Source organism: Aspergillus fischeri, genomic scaffold (genome assembly GCF_000149645.3).
Source record: "Aspergillus fischeri NRRL 181 1099437636252 genomic scaffold, whole genome shotgun sequence".
NCBI lineage: Eukaryota > Fungi > Ascomycota > Eurotiomycetes > Eurotiales > Aspergillaceae > Aspergillus > Aspergillus fischeri.
In genome coordinates, this window is record NW_001509768.1 from 1,345,749 (window position 1) to 1,368,486 (window position 22,738).

The 22,738-nt window shown below is 50.4% G+C and overlaps 7 protein-coding genes across 7 annotated transcripts, besides 4 other annotated features; 4 read left to right on the forward strand and 3 right to left on the reverse strand.

The window, feature by feature from the left end:
• The first annotated feature begins 1,255 nt into the window (after positions 1 to 1,255).
• Positions 1,256 to 1,292: a microsatellite.
• An 855-nt stretch (positions 1,293 to 2,147) lies between these two features.
• On the forward strand, positions 2,148 to 2,945 carry midA (putative cell wall protein; the record flags this gene model as incomplete). Its single annotated transcript, XM_001263361.1, has 1 exon — positions 2,148 to 2,945. The coding sequence occupies one exon, from the start codon at positions 2,148 to 2,150 to the stop codon at positions 2,943 to 2,945; it is 798 nt and encodes a 265-aa protein (XP_001263362.1).
• Positions 2,946 to 5,371: 2,426 nt separating this feature from the next.
• On the forward strand, positions 5,372 to 6,230 carry NFIA_066300 (uncharacterized protein; the record flags this gene model as incomplete). Its single annotated transcript, XM_001263362.1, has 2 exons — positions 5,372 to 5,963; positions 6,022 to 6,230. The coding sequence occupies 2 exons, from the start codon at positions 5,372 to 5,374 to the stop codon at positions 6,228 to 6,230; spliced, it is 801 nt and encodes a 266-aa protein (XP_001263363.1).
• A 281-nt stretch (positions 6,231 to 6,511) lies between these two features.
• On the reverse strand, positions 6,512 to 7,774 carry pex19 (putative peroxisomal membrane protein receptor Pex19; the record flags this gene model as incomplete). The annotated part of the gene is made up of 3 exons (XM_001263363.1): positions 6,512 to 6,619; positions 6,666 to 7,483; positions 7,531 to 7,774. 3 exons carry the CDS (start codon positions 7,772 to 7,774, stop codon positions 6,512 to 6,514), a joined length of 1,170 nt encoding a protein of 389 aa, XP_001263364.1.
• A 250-nt stretch (positions 7,775 to 8,024) lies between these two features.
• Positions 8,025 to 8,863, reverse strand: NFIA_066320 (uncharacterized protein; the record flags this gene model as incomplete). Its single annotated transcript, XM_001263364.1, has 3 exons — positions 8,025 to 8,194; positions 8,254 to 8,419; positions 8,489 to 8,863. 3 exons carry the CDS (start codon positions 8,861 to 8,863, stop codon positions 8,025 to 8,027), a joined length of 711 nt encoding a protein of 236 aa, XP_001263365.1.
• A 4,269-nt stretch (positions 8,864 to 13,132) lies between these two features.
• Positions 13,133 to 13,162: a microsatellite.
• A 636-nt stretch (positions 13,163 to 13,798) lies between these two features.
• On the forward strand, positions 13,799 to 15,508 carry NFIA_066330 (bZIP transcription factor; the record flags this gene model as incomplete). Its single annotated transcript, XM_001263365.1, has 4 exons — positions 13,799 to 13,984; positions 14,341 to 14,557; positions 14,608 to 15,117; positions 15,207 to 15,508. 4 exons carry the CDS (start codon positions 13,799 to 13,801, stop codon positions 15,506 to 15,508), a joined length of 1,215 nt encoding a protein of 404 aa, XP_001263366.1.
• Positions 15,509 to 16,622: 1,114 nt separating this feature from the next.
• Positions 16,623 to 17,974, forward strand: stm1 (putative telomere and ribosome associated protein Stm1; the record flags this gene model as incomplete). The annotated part of the gene is made up of 4 exons (XM_001263366.1): positions 16,623 to 16,754; positions 17,002 to 17,089; positions 17,202 to 17,346; positions 17,413 to 17,974. The coding sequence occupies 4 exons, from the start codon at positions 16,623 to 16,625 to the stop codon at positions 17,972 to 17,974; spliced, it is 927 nt and encodes a 308-aa protein (XP_001263367.1).
• Positions 17,817 to 17,903: a microsatellite.
• Positions 17,835 to 17,879: a microsatellite.
• Positions 17,975 to 18,457: 483 nt separating the features above from the next.
• NFIA_066350 (putative glutaminase) lies at positions 18,458 to 21,189 on the reverse strand (the record flags this gene model as incomplete). The annotated part of the gene is made up of 5 exons (XM_001263367.1): positions 18,458 to 19,147; positions 19,196 to 19,326; positions 19,377 to 20,382; positions 20,442 to 20,850; positions 20,927 to 21,189. The coding sequence occupies 5 exons, from the start codon at positions 21,187 to 21,189 to the stop codon at positions 18,458 to 18,460; spliced, it is 2,499 nt and encodes an 832-aa protein (XP_001263368.1).
• Between the last annotated feature and the right edge of the window lie 1,549 nt (positions 21,190 to 22,738).

The following is a 22,738-nucleotide window of genomic DNA, read 5'->3' on the forward strand; positions in this document are numbered from 1 at the left end:
ATGTCTCACGAGTCGATGTACGATATTGTTTTGTGATGACCTACAATGATACCCATCCATCGCTTTCTCTGCTTTGGCTTCCCCCGCCTCATTCGCGATAAACTGTCTATACCGTTGATCTTTGTCTAGACCGGATACAGATTGGGCTGCAGATTTCCTTGCGCCGTGAACTGCAACCCTCATTCCATCCGAAGAAGAATGTCTTGCTTCATTCCGCTTTGCCCAGCCGATTTCTATGGACTGTTTGGCTAGGCTTTGAAGTTCGGAGCATATATAAATAAATAGTTCTGCTTATGTTGATTTCTTCAACGTGTAGCTTAGGGTTGACTGAAACGATCCCATTTCATATAGTGTACGATCCTACAGAAGCCCTTAAAGTGACACCTCGATAGTCGCACCCTAGAGCACAACGTGCAACTCGGCCATCTCGGCCACTACTACTGAACCATGGCGCGAGGTGATGGATCTCATGTAAACAATGACCGTCCGAGTATTGTACCTGCAGGAGGCACACGTGAGCGCATTTATGCATATGTGTTCGAAATATCATACGCCTGTATCCGTAGTCATGCGAGTACGAATTTCGAAAGTGCCGACGTGTGCCGGCGACGAACTATTATTTGCGCTGTTTCGACTTTGGATGTTTCATGCCAGGCTTTCGCTAATAAGGACATCTCATGCTTGATCAGACTACTCGGCCTTTGGAAGTGAAGCTACGCTGTCATACGTCCTATGTATGTGCTTCTCTCAGCTTTATCTTATATATACTACTTTCCCTGGATCTTAGTAATATAACAAGTTGGGAGACTCCCTTGCGCATAAAGCCATATAGTGAGAATTCTGAAACAACAACGAATCATGTTGTGTCCCGTGACATAAGCGTGTCGTCGGCATGTCCGGCACACGTAAGATAGCTCATCCTGACTGCCATAAAGGGAAGTTGTCCGTGGTAATCAACGGAGAATGGTGGAAGGACGATCCAAGGGAGACATGACGATACCCTCATGAAAGATATATTCCATATATTCCGTGCCCAACTACTTCTTAACCATCCGTAGACAATGGAACAATGACTGAGTGAGACTCATGACAATGTTTGTTGTGCTTAGCTAAAATCGATGGCGCATGATCCGAGGAGACAGCTCATCAAAGGATGCCGAAGCTCTTTGAGTGGTGGGTATTAGGACTCCAAGAAGGGCTGGGGCGCTGGAAGTGCGTAAGGTATGGTAAATGTTCATTAAGTGGGTGCCTTAAAATAGCAGCATTGATAGCAGCATTGATAGCAGCATTGATGAATAAGCATGTTGAGTTTTAGTTAACTAACTACGGAGTACATAGTAGTTAGTAGGTAGATAGTTTATGTTATGCAGTGGTCGGCTGGCATATTCAAGGAAGCCGATAGCCCGACAATTCGATGGAGAATACCACATTAGAACCAACTAACTACCATTGTACTCCGTAGGTGACGGATTAGTCAAAGCAGTCAGTTCGAGAAATGTCAACCAAACTAAAAGATCAAAAATTAGGGCGTCCTAGCTCCGGCTGAAATTCTTTCCTGTATGCCCATTGGAGAAGCAAGGTCTAGACTGTCTCAGCTGCTTTGTGGCTATTGGCCAGCTGACTCTTAGTTGCAGCGCTAGTCATTGATTCGTACATTTATTTGCTGGCACGGGTGTTTGGGCTTTTCCAGAGATGGTATGGTGGTACGGTAACGTGGTACCGGGTCAGGCCAAAATCTGAGACCTCTGGACTGGCAGTACAACGTCCCTTGGGTACCATTACCAATCGGCGACGGTTTCTGTCTTTGATTATTTCCCTCCCTTCTGACTTTCCAACCCTTTCTTCTTCCTCCAGTCTTTTCCCTTTTATCCCGCCTCCCTTACACTCGCTTCGTGCACATCGTGCCTCCTCTTCGAATCTGGTCATTCGTTAACCCCTCTGTCACTGTGTGCATCTCCTGACTTGAAACACCTGCACTTCACGCGCCAGAGAGGTCTCACTTATTTGAATCACCTCAGTCAGCACTCTCAACACAGCACCGTCTTGAGCCGAGTCATCTCATATACTACCGGTCACCGTCTCGGTAAAGAGATCTTCGACATCTTCGACTAAGTCACCTCTCGGTCACGCCTCACACTTCACCCATCATGCGAGTCGCCCGTCTCTCGTTCCTCCTCTACTCTCTGGCCCTCGTGGCCGTCACGGCTGGCCAGAGCCAGGGAGTTACTGACATAGCTGCCGTCACCTCTGGCCTCCCAGCGCCGACCGCTACGGATTCTTCGACGACCTCGACAACATCATCGTCTGAGTCCAAAGAGACCACTTCTACTACTAGTTCCGAGAGTACAAAGTCGACAACAACAACATCAACCGATACTACCTCGACCACCTCTAAGAACGATAACCCTGCGCCTACCCCAACCACATCGTCCACAACTTCCAAAGACGATACTCCAGCGCCTACCACCACCTCTGATGGTACGTCGGCAACTGAGACCAGCGGAACGAAGACTTCCAGTTCGAGCGATGTGGTCAAGACGATCACCACGACTCACACTATCAGTGGAACACCTGTTCCGACCACGTACACCACCACTTCTCCACAAGGCAGCAGCTCGACGGATTCTCCTAGCTTGAACGGCTCAACCAACAAGGACTCCAGCTCTGGTCTCTCTTCTTCTCAGAAGAAGATCATTATCGGTGTCGTGGTGGGTGTTGGTGGTGCCATCATCATCGGTGCTATTGCTGTAGTCATGTGGAGGATCCGTGCCAGAAGACGTGCTGCGGCCGACAACGATGAGGCTGCCGATCTCATGAGTGGCACAGCTGTCGGTAGCGGTGTTCGAGAGAAGGCCCCCAGCCCTGGAGCTGGCGGTACACCATTCAGAAGTACACTTGACCAATACCACAACCCTGGTCCTGTTAACGCTGCGTCCAACTTCTAAGGGTCGTTAGGCCACTTTAGCTGATGGACAGTTCCTTGGCACCCTTCTTTCAAGGTTGTACATCTGTATGAGTATACGCACGTCTTTTTTTCATTTGGCGCTTATGAGTGGGAAGCATCTTTGTTCTTTTTCCTTGCTTTCTTTTCCTTTGACTGCGTCCTCGCCATCTGCGATCGTATCTTTTCTTGCATCGTGCCACTGGCACGCGATAGACTGTCCGTCATTCCTTTTGAAGATTACGCTCCTTTCTGCAGCTCAGCTGTTCTCACGATGGTCTTTTTTGATTCCCCCTTTCGAACAACTCGATTATGTACAGGAATGCAGTGGTTCGTCTTATCTCCCTCGCCGTCTCTCCTTCTTCCAAAATGGTTGTCATTGCATAGCCATTTGACCAAAATTTTGTCATGTATGTACGTTTTAATTTCAGACGGAAAAATAGTCCAAATCACACTCAAATCTATATTACTAGGGTACTTGGTAGGCCGTGTTGAGTAGAGATCCAAGACACAGTTGCGGATGTGTCCACGCAATTGAGATTAGCACTTTCAGTAAGGATCACAATAAGCCATGTCACGATGTATAGGTTACATCGTATCTTCGCCAGAGTCCAGGTCGTTAGTTTGATTTTGATGGATTGAGTTCAGTGTATACAGAGTAGCTAGGTATCCCACAGCAACTTAAGCCAGGGTCGAGTCCTGAAACAACCGCTCCCTTTCCCCGCTTCAGCTGCCGTGCATGGGTTACTCATCGTCTCATGCACTCAATCAAATGACGAATTTCCTAATCAGTTATCATTTACAAAACAATGCAAGCTCAATAGCCACAATCAATTGGGCCACTGCGCCTATCCAGGGATTGTAGCGCATCCCAGAGCATTGACATCCGCGCGCGACCAGAACCAAGGCCAAACTGTGTAATCAAGATGAGGGCACCTATCTCCTTGCTCTGTCTGTTCGCTCAGACAAGCTGTCTTGTCTGTCTCTGGTCATCGTTTGCTCTGATTCAAGGGGTGGCGGCGTCAAGACATGACCCCTTAGGTCTGGTATATGAGGCGGCGGCGCCGCCACCTTTAGCGAAACGACAGGATCTACAGGTTTGGGTTACGCCTTTTGTCTCTCTGCTCGGAAGTTTTGGGCTGGGTGGCTAATTGTATTCGTTGATGATAGTCCTTTGCGGGGGCGTTGGGTGGTGCCGCGCCTGCGGTGAGTTCGTTTTGACCGGGTTACACGTGCTGGGGGGCGCGAGACTGACACTGTCTTCTGTAGGTGACGAGTACCGGGGATTCTGAGAGACCGTACGGTGTTAGTGGGAACACTTTTGTATGTTCCGTTTTTGCGTTGTGCTGCGGTTGTGAAGCCCCGGTCATGCTAATGTGTTATCATGCAGACAGATTTCGAGTCTGCTGCTCAACGAAGGTTCTTCTGATCCAGTGTCAACCCTGGTGGACAGAAATGCTGATGACACTCGTGCTTGACAGCTGCAATGAGCAATTTGATTCGTGCCAAAAGGTATATCCTGTCGATAGCCAAAACGGGTTGTCTTTTGTCTCTGACCGGACTTGATATAGATCGCGAATACAGACCAATCGGCGTCCTTCTCGCTGCAGGATTGTCAGGATCAGCTGAGTATGTTGAATTTTCTGCTCACGGGAAGATATGCCGTGAATTGACGTCGATCTAGAAAGCTGCATGTCAGTATCAACGGTGCAGGCCACGGCGGCTAGCATCAACCATCCGGACTCGGCAAGTGATACGAACGCAGGACCGATAGCTCAGACGACGATCCCATATGATGATGAATTTGATCTTGTCTGTGATTTATGATGGTTTTCCGGTAGAAACTGCTGCTCTAAATCATGAACATGCCCCAATCTCTTCTGTTGATAGTATGAGGTAGATGAATCGACAATTGCGTACATAGACTTCTACTTGAGGAGTGCAGAATATCTCATCCCAGTATAGATAATTCACCAGAACGATCAACAGCTGCGCGTCTTTTTTGTGATTGATGGGATGGGATGGATACAACGCTGCCCTACACATCACTGACATCGGATGCATTTTCGATTCAAGATGGCTATAGGTAATCTTGCAGCCTGAGGAATGCAATGTTTCCTAATATAGATTAGCGTTTGCGCCAAGTCGCGTGACCCCGTGCAGTGACGCGCGATTTTAGCATTATTGAGACGGTCATTTTGGAGGGAAATTCCGGTTCTCTATCGACGCGACGGTGGCTGAGGACACGATAACAGAGCAACAATATTAATCTCCAGACAAGCACCATGACTCCACAATAGACTTTTGCTACCATTGACTCCCATAATCAATCGCTATTTCGGAGTATCGGCCTTCATCGAAGAGCAGCAACTGACCCGATCATACTTCGACCGCCACCATCCTAACCTCCGCCTCCCACATCTAGTTACCATGTTCGCAGCAATCCCACCAGCACAGTCCTACGCCTTCCAAGCGTCCTGCTCGCACTATACACCAATGCATCCGTCTCCATTGTCGCCGCGCAGCTCGACGCTTGTCTCAGCACGGCCAATGAACGGAGGTCCCTCCGCATCAACAGCATACACCGAATGTCCCGCAACAAGCAACACAGACCGAGCAAACTCGGAATCAACCCAAGCACACAACTTTTCCTTCTGTACTGAAAACACCAACTCTACCACTACCGCGACCACAAAATCAAGTCCCTTCTCCCCGCGCTCCCGTTCCTCCCCCACCTACGCACAACGCTACGCAGCCCTCTCCAACCCCCTCAACAATGCCTCCCGCACATACGCCACCTCGATCTCACCATCCGCGCGCAACGCACGACGGACCGTCTTCCTCAATCGAATCAAGGCCGACCGCGACGCGGAGCGCTTCGAAAACCGTGGCGAGCAGCTGATGATGATGGAGCATGTGGCGGAGCAGAAGCAGTGGGGGGAGCTGATGCGGAGGCGGGCGGATGGGCTCATGGAGGCGTATCAGCTGAATGAGGATGTAGGGGAGGAAATGGATGGTATTGGTATGTTTCTCCTCTCGAGGGCGCAGGAAATTAAAAGAAGGAATCTGACAGTGTATAGATGATGCGGATGTGCGTGCTTTGGATGAGTACGTGTCTGAGGAGCAGGCTATGGAAACTGCGCTGTTGGAGACGGCGCATGTGCCATTCGGGAATACGGGCAGAACGCATGAGGCGAACTCGTTCAGTGATGAGGAGTATGATGATATTTTCATGGGTCTGGCTGATCAAGTACCGCAGAGCCAGGACATGGATATGTCGAGTGGATGAGGATTTTGGCGGCGGTCTTTTGAGCATGCATTGCTGGCGTTTGGACGGATATCTGGCGTTGGTGCAGGGACCTTTTCCCAGCCTCAGGGATCCTGAGAGGCTGGTTGCTGTATAGATCTATCGGCAGAGGCCGTATCTTCATTGATGTAAATAGGGTATCGACGTGGTTAAATGTACAGAACATGCCAATAATAGATGGTATCATATCTAAACCAGACACTATCGCATCGAAGCCTCAAGCAATCACCATACCCACTAACATAGGTTCTTAGACGCCAACCTTACTGCTGGGGACAGTCAGGTAAAGATGCCCCAGACCCGTCGCCTGCCATATCCTCCGGCCAGGGATTCGCAACAAGTTCTTCCGGGGGACTACCCAGCGCTTGCATCTAGAAGGTATCAGCATGTGCCGCGCAAAGAAAAATAAAAACATACCTCTTGCATCTTCTCCCACACAGCCTGCCGATACTTCGGATCTTCATCTGTATACCCTTCCTCCTCGAACTTGGCCACAATCTCAGTCACAAGCTTAGCCTGCTTTTCGTACCTCTCCATATCCTCAGCAGGAACCTTGCCCTTATTCTCCTTCAACCACGGGCCCCATTTCGCATCCAACTCCTTCATCGGCTCATACAGCATCTCTTTATTGGAAAACTGCTCCATCACACCGGCAATCATCTGCGTGAGGTCGAGATCATCGCCCCCGTTCCCAACCCCCGCCTCCAACCCCTTGAGCAGCTGCATCAGCATGTCCTCCGAGATCCCCCCGTCCTCCGTTGCCGCGGCCGTAGCCTTATCCCCAGACTCTTTCATCCGATGGATAGTCCGCTGAATGGCATCATTGAAGGACTCTGGCGCAGCCGCTTTCCCAGCACCAGTCGCAGACCCGGACGGTCCACCGGTACTCGGGCCCACGCCTGCGCCTGCACCCGCAGCAGCGCCAGCGCTCTCGCCTTCCTCCGCCATGACATCCGCCAGCAGCTGCTTCAAAAAGTCACCAGGCGGGATCCCGCTCTCCTCGAGCTGCTTCGTGAACGCGTCGGCCCCCTGGTTGATCGCACTCTCGAACTCCTTGTTATCTGGCGCGCCGGACTCCTGCGCGGCGTGGTTCATCATCTTCGCCATGTCCTGCTCGAGCTGGCGCATGAAGGCGTCTTCGTCGAAGTCTTCATTCGCGGGGGCTGGTGCGCTTGCAGGTGGGGGTGCGCTTGTGCTTGGCTGGGGTGTGGGTTTGGAGAAGTTATCGAGGACGTCTGGTCAGGTCAGCTATGGTCAGATATGCAGGGGTGGCGGGTGGTACCGTCTAACTCGTCAAACTCCGAGTCTTCGTCCTCGTCGGCATCTTCTACGACTGCTTTTGAGGAAGCGGCTTCTTTTGGTGCCTCTGTCGCTGTCGCTGTGGGTTTCTCATCGCCAGGCGAGCTTGCGCTGGTTATAGGAGCTGGGGTGGTTTGGTCGGGAGCGTTCGCTGCGGGGGCGGCTGGGCTCTCCTCGTGATGTTGCTTAGTGACGCCTGCACTGGCATTCGGTGATGAGGAGTCCATTGCGTCTGATGGTTATATACTCCTGAACAATTCTGAGAAAGTTACTGGAAAGGAGAGACCGGTGCTGTGGTGAGAAGGGAGTTTGGCAGACGCGCGCATGTGAAGAAGAATTGTCGGGGATTCTTTTGGCGGGGAACCGAAAGCCGATCGCCGCGGCATCGCCAGTACTGTACTACGGAGCACTCCGCGTGTGCCACTATCTCTTCAAATCGGCCTACCACGCCCTGGAACGATTTGGCTCGATACACTCTCATGTATTCTTACGAATCCACTCGTCCTCTTCTAGTTCCTTAGCGGAGCTACGCTTCCCCGGCTCCCACTGCAACATCTTCCGCATAAAGCGTAGAAAACCCTCGAGAGTAGTTTCCCTCTCCTCAAGCATAATCCGCTCTTGTAATGCAATCCCAGCGCAAAAGTCGCCTAGAAGATCAGACATCGTGAGTTGATAGTGGAATTTACCAGAAAGGAAGTTATCTTACCCTTAACGGAAAAGAATTTGTGGCTCGATTTCCCTTGAGCAAGAAGACTGAGCGGCCGGTGCCCCAGAAGACTGATCATCTCAGCGAGGTGAGCTCGACTTCGGTATGTCTGGAGTTCCGGGTCATGGCCAGTGAATAAGGACTCGCCTTCGAAGATGTCCCAAATCTGTAGTACAACGTTTCAGAAATTGCTGCACCCGTATCATCGGGCCTATTGTCTTACCATACATCACACGTTCCATATATCGATGCTGTACGTCCAGGGGACTTCCAAAATCACCTCCGGTGAGCGATATATATTAGGTTGAATGTCTTCCGAGTGATCTATGCCACCGGAAACCGCTGAGCCAAAGTCGCAGAGGACCGGAGCGCCCCATTCCCTGGGCATTCTGAGTTCCAGGGAGACGTAGATTTTCCATCTAGTTCCTTCCTCGGGCAAGGCCGCAAGGGGATCGAAGCTCCCGCTCTTCAAAGTCGCTGAGACCGGATCATCGGCGATGCTGAACATGATGTTGTCAGCCTTGATGTCTGATGGGGTTGCCGAGTAGGTGGATGGTAGAAGCAGAGGAAGACCAAATTGGAACACAGACCAGTATGTATAATGTGGCATTCGGTAACAGGCGCTGCAAGACAAATGCTAGGGCTGGTTTAGGCAGCCTGCGGACCGGGTTGCGATGCAGAAAGTTCAACACACTCTCCGATAATGGAGGATGCACGAGGCATCGATGTTTGTTTCGGGCCCGTCGACATCGAATGAGTCGAGCATCGATCTAACAGCTTTGCGACCTGGGTGGCTTTTCGAGCCTCTCTCTATGCGTTGGTACATCTTGAGCTCGTCATCCAATTGCTGTCCCATGGATGTCGACTTGATAAAGGTCTTGAGGGTAACATATCGACAATAGCTGTTATAGCGTGTGAGCGAGTCTACCATGAATGCCATAGGAGTCTCGCTTCATGTCCCGAGCAAGCCATACAGTCGAGCTAGTTCCAAATCCTAGTTTTCCTACGATTTGATATCGGCCCTTGAGAATTTCTCCTATTCGAACAGGATAAACCGCGAAGCAACATGATATGAGATAGTTTCTTCTTCGATCTTCTGACTTGTAGGTATCCGGACGAAGTTGGGATTGGAGAAGTTGAGGGGCTTCCATATCCGTCCGAGTGGAGATAAAGACCGTAGAAGCGATGGGGACATTATCAATAAGGGCTTATCACGTATATCTCTGGAAATGAAAAGGCACAATGGATCTGATTGACATGATTTGCGGATGGCCTGTAGTTCAGGCACTGATCCCTGACACCCCAGAAAAGCCCAAGCAATTCTTGCGCATTGTAAGCATCATGCAAGTGTCTTCACTCTGATTTAAGGCCGGGAGATATGGTCACTTATTATCCAAAAGCATAAACCATAGTGAAATAAGGATTTATAAAAGTAGCTTCCATTGAACGATAAGCACTTTCAAGGTAGTAGTTAAGTAGACGGCCTCCTGTGGATCATAAATGCCCACATTGCGGGATCTTCGCGAAACGCTACTTAAGCATGGTTGATGCCTTCTGAGATTTAGCCGCCAGACAATTCCCAATATATGGGAACATAATCCGATGAGGCCAGAACCATGCCTGGTTTTGGCAGAAGTCATCAAGTTGAAACCCAATGCAATAAGTAACCAGTACTCGGAGTCGCCATGGCGTCAGTTGGTGACAGCAAGGATCCAGGTGACTCGAGACTTGACTATCCCTTCTTCCAGATTGCGGAGTCCGGACTCTATGTAGGTATGAAGCCCTCTGCTGGAGGTGGCAGACTTCGATTGTCCTGACATGTACCCGGTATTTGTCCTGATAAACCTTCTCGGAGAGAGCTGATGCCTGTGTCTGCCTCCCAAACTGCGATCCTACTAATAGCTCAGCGGGCGAAAGCGACTCAAGCCGATGTGTGATCTCTTTAGCGGAGTCAACATGTTGGTGTTCGCCTGAGCAGCGGTAGCCGCTCAGCATCAAACTTGAGCTTCGTGGCTGATTTGCCCTTGGCATCTTCTTTTTGGCCTTTTCGACGATACTGCTACCGGCTCTCCTGGACCATGTCACCAACGGCGTTAGGTCTTCCATATCCTTCAGGGCCTGCTTTGTCGGCCTTTACACTATTCCGTTCCATTTCAAAAAGCCACCCCGCGAAACACATCCATTCCTGTCCTGTTGTATCCATCTGTTCCCCGGTGACCATCAGCCCATGTGGTGAGACAAACAGGGAAGAGACAGGTAGGTCTGATGGCAAGACAAGTTCGGTTGTGTGTGTATGCTTATATTATATGGTATGAGGGCCATCTTTGTATTAGCTCCTCTGTCCCCTGTCCAGTTGCAAGACATACCGAGCATTCTCCAAAGAGCTGTCATTCTGAACAGTAGAAAGTTTCAAGAGGCGCACTAAGGTTCCAGGCAAATGCTTGTACTTGTCCGGCAAATACTGCCAATATTCCCCAACTTCACACACGGTACAATGCTCCTAGATGTCTTCACCGTCTTCTTAATTGGCAACTGAGTTTGACAGGACTCCTGGGGTATTTCCTGTTGATCCGTTCTCCCAAGGTCCGATCATCCTGTAGGGCCACAAACCTTGATGTATGGAGTCATGGAAATTCTGGCGAACGGCACATATATGAAGTAGTCCTGAAGAGATTGGCAAGGTCGAGGTAAGCTATGGCTTGCTGTATGTCTCCTTTGTCCTATATCTTTGACATAAGTGGATTCGAGGGTGCAAGCCCAGATTGCTCGGAAAGGGGGTCGTCTTTTATCATCCAACAGCTGCTCCTGGAATCAGTCTTCCGAGATAGGCGTACAAATTACGAGTATCTTCACACGCGCAAAAAATCACTTCCAGTGCTCGAGTTATGACATTAAAGTGTTGGATTTCACTAACTAATCATAGCATAACCACCAGAATTCGGATATCGAAGTCCTTGGTAGGAGGTCTCTCAACACCAATCTCCCCGCTCATTGATTCCGGAGAGGCAGATCTGATTACTCCGTAGTCGAGGTGATGTTCTAAGAGCCCTACGGTTGGTCAAAAGAATCGGCAGGGTCCGACCTCACTTTCGAAGGAATTTCAGGAAAGGATCGATTCACTAGAGGGAAATTAGTAGTATGTAAAAATAAGAGCCCATTATTGAAAAGGGGCAACAGAGTAAAGTCCTTTTAGCACGGTGTAGTCTAACGCTGAGTAGAGTCGTTGGGCTCAGTAACAATTTCCCTTTTTAGAAGTTTCTGGAGATGATATAGATACCAGGGGAATCGCAATCCTCAGACGGAGTCTGCATAGAATTGGTATGTATCTTGACGATCAGCTACTTTATTATCATCATGATCAATGAAGGACAGAGATCATGGTGAGTCGACCACAATACCTCACTGGCATCCTGTGAGCTGGCTAGCTGCTAGACTACCCCGCGGAAAAGACACCCCTCATCCCCTGACTGTTTGCCAAGAGTGCAGGGAAAAGCTCAGATCATCAGATGATGTGCCCCGTGGCTGATCCTCGTGATGTCACTCCTTGCCTGTGTCTTTGGCTTTCGGGTAAGCCTCTTCGCGACTGGATGATGATAGGCGACAGGGATACGAGGTACGTGTCTCCTTTATTCTTGCGGGAAGTGCCAGAGTGCCAGCCTTTCCGGAGGTCTCCTATGTGACTGTAACAGTTTTGAGGTAACTTGGCCTGCCGGGGAAGGTCATGTGCCATCCCCCAGAATCAATAGAGGTAATAATGCTTCTGCTAGGATTGAGTACTCATAGCCTCATAGGGTAATCTAGTCGAGCGTCCTGATGGGGTTGTATGTCTTGTTTGACGTTCCAGAACTGCACGTCCACGGTCCTCCCATACTGTGAGCCGATGGAAGCCGGCATCGGCGGGTCTCGTCCGTGCTGTACTCCATACGCCGTACATAAGAACCATGCCATAGTCCCTGCTAGGCTACAATCCAGCAATCCTAGTTTGCGTAGGCCGACTTGATTTGTCGGGAGTGAAATTCAAGTGTTCCAATATCCATCACAGTGAGAATTCAAAAGGGGCATTAAGCGAGAGGCGTACCAGGGACACCTGAGCAGAGTTTTCCAGTATCGGAAATCTGAGAGGATGGAGGAAATACGGTATTCTTGGCTTGTAATAATGGTAACAAGAGCGTATTGGCCTATCCGTACTCCGTGCTTCATTCGTCATGGCTTCTCCGCGGACAACTAGCCTGCCTGAGAATTACCTCAGCTAGATGAGATGCGTAGAGAAGTGGGAGAATGATGAAGGGGATGCTGCTTTAAGATACTATGGAGGTAGTATTTACGACGGCAAAGCAACCATCAATATCTCAGAACCTGAGCAGCTTTCTATCTGCTGTTTACCGAGAAATAGCATGTATGCTCTCTTGGAAATGAAAATGGATCTCCTGTCACGGCCAAGTCCACCTGTTGCCTGCATTGGGACATGGCGTCGAGGGGGACCTAGACGGACCAACAAATCCACAGGGGCACAACCTCGAGGGGCACACACTGACGACTGACGACCGACTTTGTTCACGTTGTTCTTTTTTGACCATGCCCTGACGGATCTTCGGCTGCTGTGATGAATCAGACTGTCTCGGTGGGTCGATACCTTCCGTTCGCCGACAGAGAAGTAAGCGAAGTAAAGAGGAAGTCGAGGACTCACAACATTCACTGAATTGACAGAACGAGGGGAAATAACCTGTTTGTCGAGTTAGACTGAGGGGATTAGTGGTTTGATTAAATAGAAAAAAGAAAAGAAAGCGAGTTCGTAGCATGATATCTGAGGCTATCGCTCTGTTTGATCCTAGAGGCTATGGTCTCCGGTGTCCACCACGGGCAAGTCGCTTTTTTCCGCTTTTTTTTTTCTTTTTCCTTTTTCTTTTTTACTCCTCTTCAGGTGCCTCCATCAATCAACAATTGGATTCAAAGTGACAAAGTGGGCTTTTTCTTCTTCTTTTGAACTCTTGCCCCAAGTCACTAGAAACAAAACTAATTATAAGATCCCTTTTCTTGTTAGTAAATAATTTTACCTCACATCTTCCCACCACCACTCCCTTTTCCTCCTCCTCTTACCATCCTCAATCTAACCGTTTAGCAATCGTGCTGTATCTCTTATCCCATCATCAATTTCCTTTATGTCACATATCGACTTAGGCTCTTCCAACCTGACTACCATCCGCAACAGCCGCGCGTCTCCAGCGTTTGATCGATAGCCCTACAGGATTCGAGATCTTTATCTCCATACCAGCCTTTTTTTATACTTTATTATTATTAGTTTTTTTTCCTTTTCTTTTATCCATTATCTTTTTTTCCGTCTAAGCGCGGCTTCGAGCGACCAAGTCCGTCAGCTCCGGTTCGTCGCAATCGGGGTTGATAGTGCCACCACATACATACTTCGTTATCTTTCTCTCTCATTTTGATCTCTTCCTCTTTCGCCTGGCTAAGTAGGCGGGGAAGGGGGGAAGATCACAGACGATTCAAGGGAAGGAAGGCACCAGGCGCATCGTCGCTATAATCACAAATGGTCTCTATGGTCGAGACCTCCAATTCAAATCACAATGACACGGCCACGGATTCGGTCGTGCCTAAGTCAGAGCCCTTGCCCGAGGGATCGACCAGTTCATCAGTGTCAACGCCTGAAGCAGAGGGTGAAGTTCCAACGCAGGACGTAGCCCAGACACAGAAGCGAAAAGGTGGAAGAAAACCCGTACGTAAATCCTTACACTTGACCACCTATCTTTGTTGTCGGTTCTTATGGTTATCTATATATTTCTGTTAAGAGGCTTAGCATTAGCCGTTGACACATGAGATATCTTATCTACATTTTATCTCTTGTTCCTGCGTTAATGTGGTGTGCTTCCCATGTGTCTGTGTTCAAATCTGGGGCCCCGCACTAAAGTTCGCTTTATCATTTATCATCATGATTGATCATCTCTTATCTTTGCCTTCCCCCTGTTTACCTTACTTATTCTTAGCCTTATGTCTTTTTATTTTTGCTTCACCTTATCTTGATTTTCATCTCTTCTTTTGATTGGTTTCTCTTGTTCTAACAGGTTAATCCAGATCTATGCCACCTCGGAGGAACGCAAGCAACGCAACAGACAAGCTCAGGCGGCTTTCCGAGAACGTCGCACAGAGTACATCCGTCAACTTGAAACCACAATCAAGCGCAATGAAGAAACCCTGCAGACTCTGCAGCAGAATCATCGTACAGCTGCCGATGAATGCTTGATGCTTCGATATAAGAATTCTTTACTGGAGAGGATCTTGTTAGAGAAGGGTACGTCGACTCCTTTTGTCTCCTCCTTTCCTTCCTAACAACCAGACTAGGCATTGATGTCCAAGCCGAGTTGCGACTCAAGGCCGGTGCTCCGCCAGGAGCACCAATCAAACCCAACATCATGGCTGCCAAACCCCCGTCAACACTAGACCGAGCGGCGGTCAACCGAACTGTGGCCCAGAGACTTCCAGCCGGCATTGCCCCTAAAGGGGAGCCGTTCGCCATGTCGCGTGATGGAGCATACGGCATCCCTTCACCTCAGTTCCAGGCCACTCCCTCATCACACGTGTCGTCCCCTTCGCACACCAAGTCTCCCGGTTTTGCATTCCAAGGAGCCATGTCGCCAAACGGGATGGACGCGCAACAAGCCCAGCACGCGCGGTCTCAACTAAACCCACATTCTCGGAACTTGAGTCAGACGTCTCCCCCGATAAGCATCGGTCAGTCCGAGTCGACTGATCCCAAATCGGCTGTGCCAGGTGGTACGGGTCCCAGAGTCTCCCGCGTGCCCTCTGCTGCATATTATCCATCGCCATTCCAGAAACATTACGATCAACTGGGTAAGCTGACCCTTGTTGCCGTCACTTTGCTTTTTTTTTCTTTCTTTCTTTTCAGAAGAGATTGCGTGTACTCATATTTTCCCCTGTAGAACAGGAATATGACGCCCAGGCGGACATGATCGACGAAGAACATGAGTCGGTTGATGCACCTCCGTACGTCTCCGGATTCAATGCCGCTACTACTTCAGTCCCTCCCGGCTCTCATTCGCTAGGACCTCAACTCGCCAACTTCAATCCGCATGCTGGGGAAGGATCCAATGGAGCATACGGTGCCACAAATCACCTACTCGGCAATTACGAGCCCATGCTGGACGCTGACCCGTTCGGATTGAGCGCCAGCATGCATTTTCAGACTCCGTTTAGTTATGAGCAAAACCATACGCGTCATTAAGCGTCGTTGTCCACTTCACTTGTTTTCCTGTTACGGCCTACTAATTCGCATATGTATCAAATGAAAAGCATCACAAAAAGGGAGGCGAGTAACGATTATCTCACGGCATGTCCTTTCCTGCTTTCATACATGACGCCTCTAGTCCACGGATTCGGAAGAGAAAAGTTATCATATTCGTTTGCATTGCCCGGCGTTCGGCATCGCGGTTGATACCACTTTTCTTTGTTGGGTTGCTGTTTATCAAAAACGGACAGAAAAATTGTTCTGTTTGAATGTTTCAAGAGGGGGACAAAAAAGTTCAGATTCGTTGTAAATGATCATTGATGTTGGCGGCAAAGTCTGCCGCATGATTCAGCATTTTCTCTCGACTCCATACTACCAGTATATATTTTTTCTATCTGACTGTGTTCCTGACGATCGCGCTATCATGGTCCTTCTAGTTGCGTTCTTCGATATCCTCGGTTGCTGGGAAAACACCTGTGGTGTAGTGAAGGTGCTGTGTGCAACACCAATGAGCGTCTTGGAAGTCCAAGGGTAACTGGGCCAGACTGCAACAGTTCAAATCAAGAAAACTTTCTCTGGCCACATGACAGCTCTATCTGATCCTGTAATGTTAAAATATTGACGTAGCGGTGCAGTCGTGCCCGTCGAAAATGAGTTGACGCCCATTCACTTGTATGATGACATCTGCAGCTGCGAGTGACGCCAATACCCTAAGCCCTAGAAGCTTGCCGCCAATCACAGCCCGACTTGCCGGATTCGCTTAGCAACAATCCGCACCTTACCCGATTAGTGCGTTGCAACCACAAACGTTGCCTCCATCCCCGAAGCCCTTCGCATCACCACACCCAACCCCTTCCCTCTTATCCCCATCATCATCATCCACCTTATCCTATCTTCTCCCCAATCCCCTTGAGGAGAGGTTCGCATATCGAGACAGTCGTCCAGGTTTACACCTTGATCGACTCCTCCCCCTTTTTTTCTTCTACCGAATTGCCGCGGTAATAGAGAGCCTTCCCCCGGAAGGCCCCTCATAAAACCAGGCGTCATGGCGGACGTCCGGTCCAAGGTATGTGTGCGAAACGAGTGATTCTCCTCAAATTGCCATGCTGCAATGCGATTCGCGATCGGGACGCTCCTCAATTGCATTTCGGTTCGAATTGAGAAACGAGAAACCAATTGGGGTGGGGTTCGGTTCGAGCTATCGATCGACGCAGCAGGTCAAAAAAAAAGAAGCAAACAACACGTGAGGACTCAAGAGAGTAACATTTGGCTAACTGGTGTTGGCATCAATATGAATAGAACCTCTACGAGCTTCTTGGTATTTACTTCCCTTCTCTCTCTCCGTGTCGTACTCGGCATCACGATTACATCATCTGGTTTCTAACACTGCCGCGTACGCGATCACAGGCAATGACCCTGAATTGGACCCCAACAGAGAGCCAGAACCCCCTACGCGGGCTGTAGACAGGCCTGTGCCCCGGCATGGCAAGCGTGATGCTCCCAAGGAGCCTGCCACCCAGCCCAACCTTCATGAGAACAATGCTCGCCGTGGCGGTCGCTTCACTGGCAACGAGGCCGGTATGTGTTACTTGCTTTTATGTCACAAAGAGTTCCAGTGGACCGAATCATTTTGAACGCGGTCGTACACCAGCTCGATGGTGAATTTCGACTGATCCCGATCTCTTGATAGCTTTCCGTGACCGTCAGGCCGGCAGCCGCAGCAACCGTGAGAAGCCTCTCGATGAGGGCAAGGAGCCTCAGCGCCGCGCCTTCCACGCTCGTGGCGACCGTGGTGAGCGTTACCGCAATGATCGTCAGTCCCGCACTGGCCAGGTGTAAGCATTCGCGTACTCGATTGGAGCAGAAGAGAATAATGGAACTGATCGCGATTCCCGAAACAGCGACACCCGCAAGCAGGTGAACCAGGGCTGGGGCGCTCAGACCGGCGACAAGGCTGGTGACAAGGCTTGGGATGACGAGAGAGCCGCTGAGAACCTTGCTCAGAACGAATCCGAGCCCCAGACCCCCGCCAATGAGGAGCCCGCTGAGCCCGCCGAAAAGACCAAGACTTACGCCGAGTACCTCGCCGAGAAGGCCGCCCAGGGCGACCTCAGTGCCAAGCCCGTCCGCGCCCCCAACGAGGGCAGCAACCTCGACAAGAAGTGGGCCAACGCCAAGGAGCTGAAGCGCACCCCCGAGGAGGAGGAGGCCTACATCAAGGGCAAGGAGGAGAAGGCCAGGCGCGAGAAGCAGCGCAAGGAGAAGAACGTCCTCGAGGTCGACATGCGTTTCGTCGAGTCCCCCCGTGGTGGAAGCGCTGGCCGTGGCCGTGGTGGACGTGGCGGCCGTGGTGGTCGCGGTGGCCGTGGCAACGGTGCTCCCCGTGGTGGCGAGCAGCAGCAGCGCGGCGCCGCCCCCGTCACCGTCGACGAGAAGAACTTCCCCACCCTCGGTGCCAAATAAACCTGTCCAGCATTTGACGGTTGCCCGGACGAGGGGGAATGGTTTAGTTTCACTGGCCTAAGAGAATGTCGACCTGATGCCCCCTTTCAACTCTCCGAGAGTCTGACGCGATTAATGGAAATTGGCGGGAACGAGCGAACAAAGCAACTCAAAAAAAAGGAAATCTCACCGTCCTCGCGGTTTTCGTTTCCATCTCTGAAAATGGCCTATGTAATTTGATTTGAGTGTCAAAAAATAGGAAATTGAGAAAACCAACTTAAAAAATCCTTAGATTCTCTTGTAAATCATAGGTAACGTCAGTCCTTACTCTGGTCCTCTAGTAAAGGATGTGCCTGCATGAACAAATGATCCTCACGTTGGTACTACCCGAACTGCATACATTAAGAGGCCACTATCAACGCAATAACCAAAGATACCCGGGACATATCCAACGGAGTACCATAGCCAACAGCTCTCAATTTGGAAGTACACTGCAGTTTTATCTTACAGCTCCCCATTGTCGGACCCATACCCCCAACCATCAGACTGCGTCTGCAACTCCTCCACGGCTTTGGCAGCAGCAGCCGTCCACTCCTGCAGCGTCTCCCGATCGGACTCATCATCGAGGAACGCCAGCCCCTCCATCGCCCGTCCGCCACAAGCACGCTGCAGCGCCAAGAACGCAAAATGGCCGCCGACGACCGGCCGGGCGAAGAAGTTGGGGCCGGGGAACTCGCCGCGCCCCTCTGTATTGTGGAGGTCCGTGAACGGCCGGTCGGTGACAGTCTCGTTGACCCATTTGGCGACGGACTCGAGGATCTCGCTGCGCGTGCGCTCGCTGGCGACCGCCATCGCAAAGAACTCCCAGTCTGTCTTCGTGTAGAGGTGGCGGCTGTCCAGCGGGAGGCCGTATTTCTGGCGCACGTAGTGGTACCAGATTGACTGTTTCTGGTAGATGTGGTGGGGCACGAAGCCCGTTTTGGACGGTTTCTTGCCGTCAAGCGGGGTTTGGGCTTTCAGGAGGGAGGCTGGGAAGGAGTCGGGGCCTTCCAGGTGGAAGCAGAGCTGTGCGTCGGCGTACAGGTTGTAGATGGTGGTCCAGGAGCCGTACCAGTCGTAGGCGAGCTTCGCGTGGGTTCCATCGCGGGACATGCCGAATTGCTCCCATTTGGCGACGTAGGTGTCCGAGATGTTCTGCGCTTGTTAGTGCTGGCTGGCGGGTTAAGGGAATAGGCGTAATACCTTGAAGTATGCTGCATCGTCATCGTGTCCGGCTACTTCGGCCAGTTTGCTCATGGCGTTGATACCGATGATACCTTTCAATGCCAGGTTGGTCTGCAGCGCAAGCCATCCGGCGAAATCGTCCGTGGAGACTACGCAGATCAGCTTTAGTGCTTGAGGAAAGATACAGGCATGGTCTTACGTTGGTTGGCAGGTTCCAGGGAGTATTCCACCAAGTAGCCCGTCCATTGAGTCCATAGCCTGTAGCTGCGCTGAATCCACTTCTCAGCGAGACGCTCGCCTTCTGCGCCACCGCCCCATTTGCCGTCTTGTTTGTCAATTCCGGACAAGGCCTGCAGCTCACCCAGAGGGAAGTATCCAGTGTGTGGTTCCGAGACCTTGGGGGGAACACCTAGTGTGGACCAGATCGAAGAAGCCGCCGAGTGGTTGGCATACCGGAGCGAGTTCACAATTGCCAGCCCCATGATGAGAAGGTTACCGCACTCTTCTACTGGCATGTACTCATCACGGCCGTCCGGGTGGCCAGTCGCATTGGGGAAATGGGCCCCCAGATCATGCATAGCGTATGTGTTGGGGTACTGTCCACTGAGCATGTGCTCGATTAACGGCTCTAGGAGGTAGGCCAGCCAGCGAGGGTTCGTATACATGAAGAAGGGGAACGAAGGGAAGATGACATCAATGGTCTGGAAATTGCCGTTTGAGGAGATCTCCTTCAAGAACAGGATTGGGTCATCGGGGGTTCCAGAGAATGTCGTTGCTCCCATGACCTGTCTGGCGGAAAGTGCGACAATGTCCATATAGTCATACGCCCCGGATTGGTAGGCATCCTTTGCCAACTGATCAGAGTAATCGGAAGCGAGGGTGGCCGCATGGGTAAAGTCATTGTAGTGGAAGCTCAGCAGTTCTTCGGGATCCATGAACCATGATCGCCAGAGTGGTCTCATGAGGGTCAGGCCGCGAGCAGAGGCAAATTGGACGACTGGATCCTGAATCAGAGCAATGGAGAACGTTACACTGTTCTGCGTGTCATTTGCCCTGGTATCAGGTTTGAAAGACTTGGAGAATGCGAATACAGGCTCACGATCTCCTATGGCACGGAAACCGTCGTCATTCACGTTCTGGACGGCCCCATTTGTCGCAAAAATGCTGCGGACAGTGTGAGCATCGCCAGAGTGATATTGGACATCCTAGGACTGCCAGTTACTAATGCTGTCAAAGACGAGTGGAATGAAGCAAGATTACTGACAGCAGGTCCAGTAAAGTGGAGGGTGCCCCATTCGGCTCGATCCCGGATTTCTGAGAGATGGAGCTCGTTCTGTCTGCGAAATTGCCATTTCTGAAGGGTCGGCGTCTTCCCTTTAAAACCGAAGGTATCATGCTGCCAGACAATTTGACTCCCTACATCTCCGCTCACCCAACGCCCATTAAGGTCCATGTAGACATTGACAGGCACATCACCGTGGACATAGACCGTAATGTAGGACGCAGGAATCGACTGCCGCAGGGTCGATGTCGGGGTAATGGGAGACAAGAAAGAAACCGTAATTGCAACTGGACCAGTCGCAGAAGAGGCAGCCGAATCAATGCGGTAGGTCAGATTGGTTGTCGAAGCATCGTACTGGGCCCCTAGATACACTGGATACTCGACTGGGGCTCTGATGTAAAATCCGTCAGATTTGAGATGCATTTGAGTTTTATTTAATGTGGACCACAGATACAATATTACCATACCCGGACACAAAATCATGAGGCTTGCCCAGCAGCGGATATACAGTGCCGGTACTGGGGATCTGGGCCATCAAAGAGAGCCCAAGCTCTTCCCCTGTATAGAACATGGGCCATTTGGACCAAGGCACCTTTCGAGCATCCCCCAACCAAGTGCTCAGGTAAGGATTTCGCACTGTCAACGGCAGAACTGGAGGTGTGAGGGTTGATGCTGCACCGACAGCCGCCTGGACCACAGCGGCCGCCAGCACCGCAAGGGATGAGCGCATTGCGTTGGTGTACAGCAGAGTGTGTAACTAGGAACCAGGTTACAATCAGATCCGCATGCAGAGAAAGGTGATAAACGGGACGAGATAGAGAGCAGTGTAACGGAGAGAAATGGGTTTAAGAGAGAGGTTCGGGCGGTCTGTTCGAAGGCTGACTGACGATCAGCGTTGAAACAGGCAGATTGACTCAACTCCACATCGACGGACGATGCAATTCGTCCGGTTGGTGGATAGAGGACCACTGGATACGCAATGATCGACTGAGAGAGGGATTCAGTCCGGTCAGTCCAGTCAGTGAGTCCCTTGCGAGGAATGCGGGGAAAGCTCGGGATAATGTACGTAGTGGAAGAGCCTGGGATGATCAGATGATGTTGACTGGGCAAATAAGCCAACCAGCCTGTGGTCGGCGTCTCGCTGATGAGTGCTGAGACACTAAGCCCCAACTCGAACAAGGTTGATATACCACTATATATTCAACTGATGGATTCGAGTTGCGAGAGACGATTGAAGGTACGGAGTATTCAGATCACTGAGCCAAGGAGATGATGTCATGCGGAGATGTTTTTGAGCACCATTAGCGCTTCTCAGTGATCAAGAACAGAACAATTATGGCTTTGAATGATAGGTAATGTGGAAGACAGAAGGACCAAGGCATGCAGGTGGTTTGTGTCAAAATAATTCACACATGTTTTTGAATCCGGAAATTTATACAGTTGTGGAGGGCTATATATACATCAACACCACATCGACAATCCACTAGGATTGAATACAATGTTATGAACAACGGGAAAAGACTAGTTAGAACAAACAATATTATCAAGATACTTATTGAAGCATTGCAATGGTGGAACAGAGAATTGATCGAGGATTTTGGTATATCCCTAGACACCTCAGGCACATGCTCCTGATGTAGGACGAATCATGCATCAGAAATGAGAATCACCATTCATTGGATTAATTTGAAGTTGGGCTATCTGCCCTAAATTTCTAATTCCCTGTCTTAAAGACAATTGTATTACAAGTCATGGTAGACACCTTTCTGGATCTCTCTTCAACGTGTTGTTATACTTCATCGTCTGGTACCTCAAGGTACCTGAGATGTACCTGGACAAAGCACCAGAGATCTATTTCGACCTATAGTCTCCCTCAACACAGCTTAATATTAAGTAAAATAGTTACTCCCAAGCTAGTCCTGAACCAACTTCATGACTCCAGACTGATTCGATCACTCACTCCTGTCAATTATCTCTTATCACGACGCGTGGAGAGACGCGGGCGACATTTCAGAGTGGGCCTGGTCACGGCGGAGGTACCATTGAATACTGCGTGGGTACAACCAACCACCACAACTAGTACTGCTAAGGTACTTTTACGCCGTACTATACAGCAGCCACTGCACACGCGCATCTCCAACGCGCTGTTTTCCTTACCTGCTTCTCTCCACCACCTGCTTTTCTTTGGGGAGGAGTTTGGACTCTCAATTGTACTTCCACTTCCTTCCTCTGTATACATTCCTCGCCTATCTGACCTGGGTTCAAACATTCCTAACCCC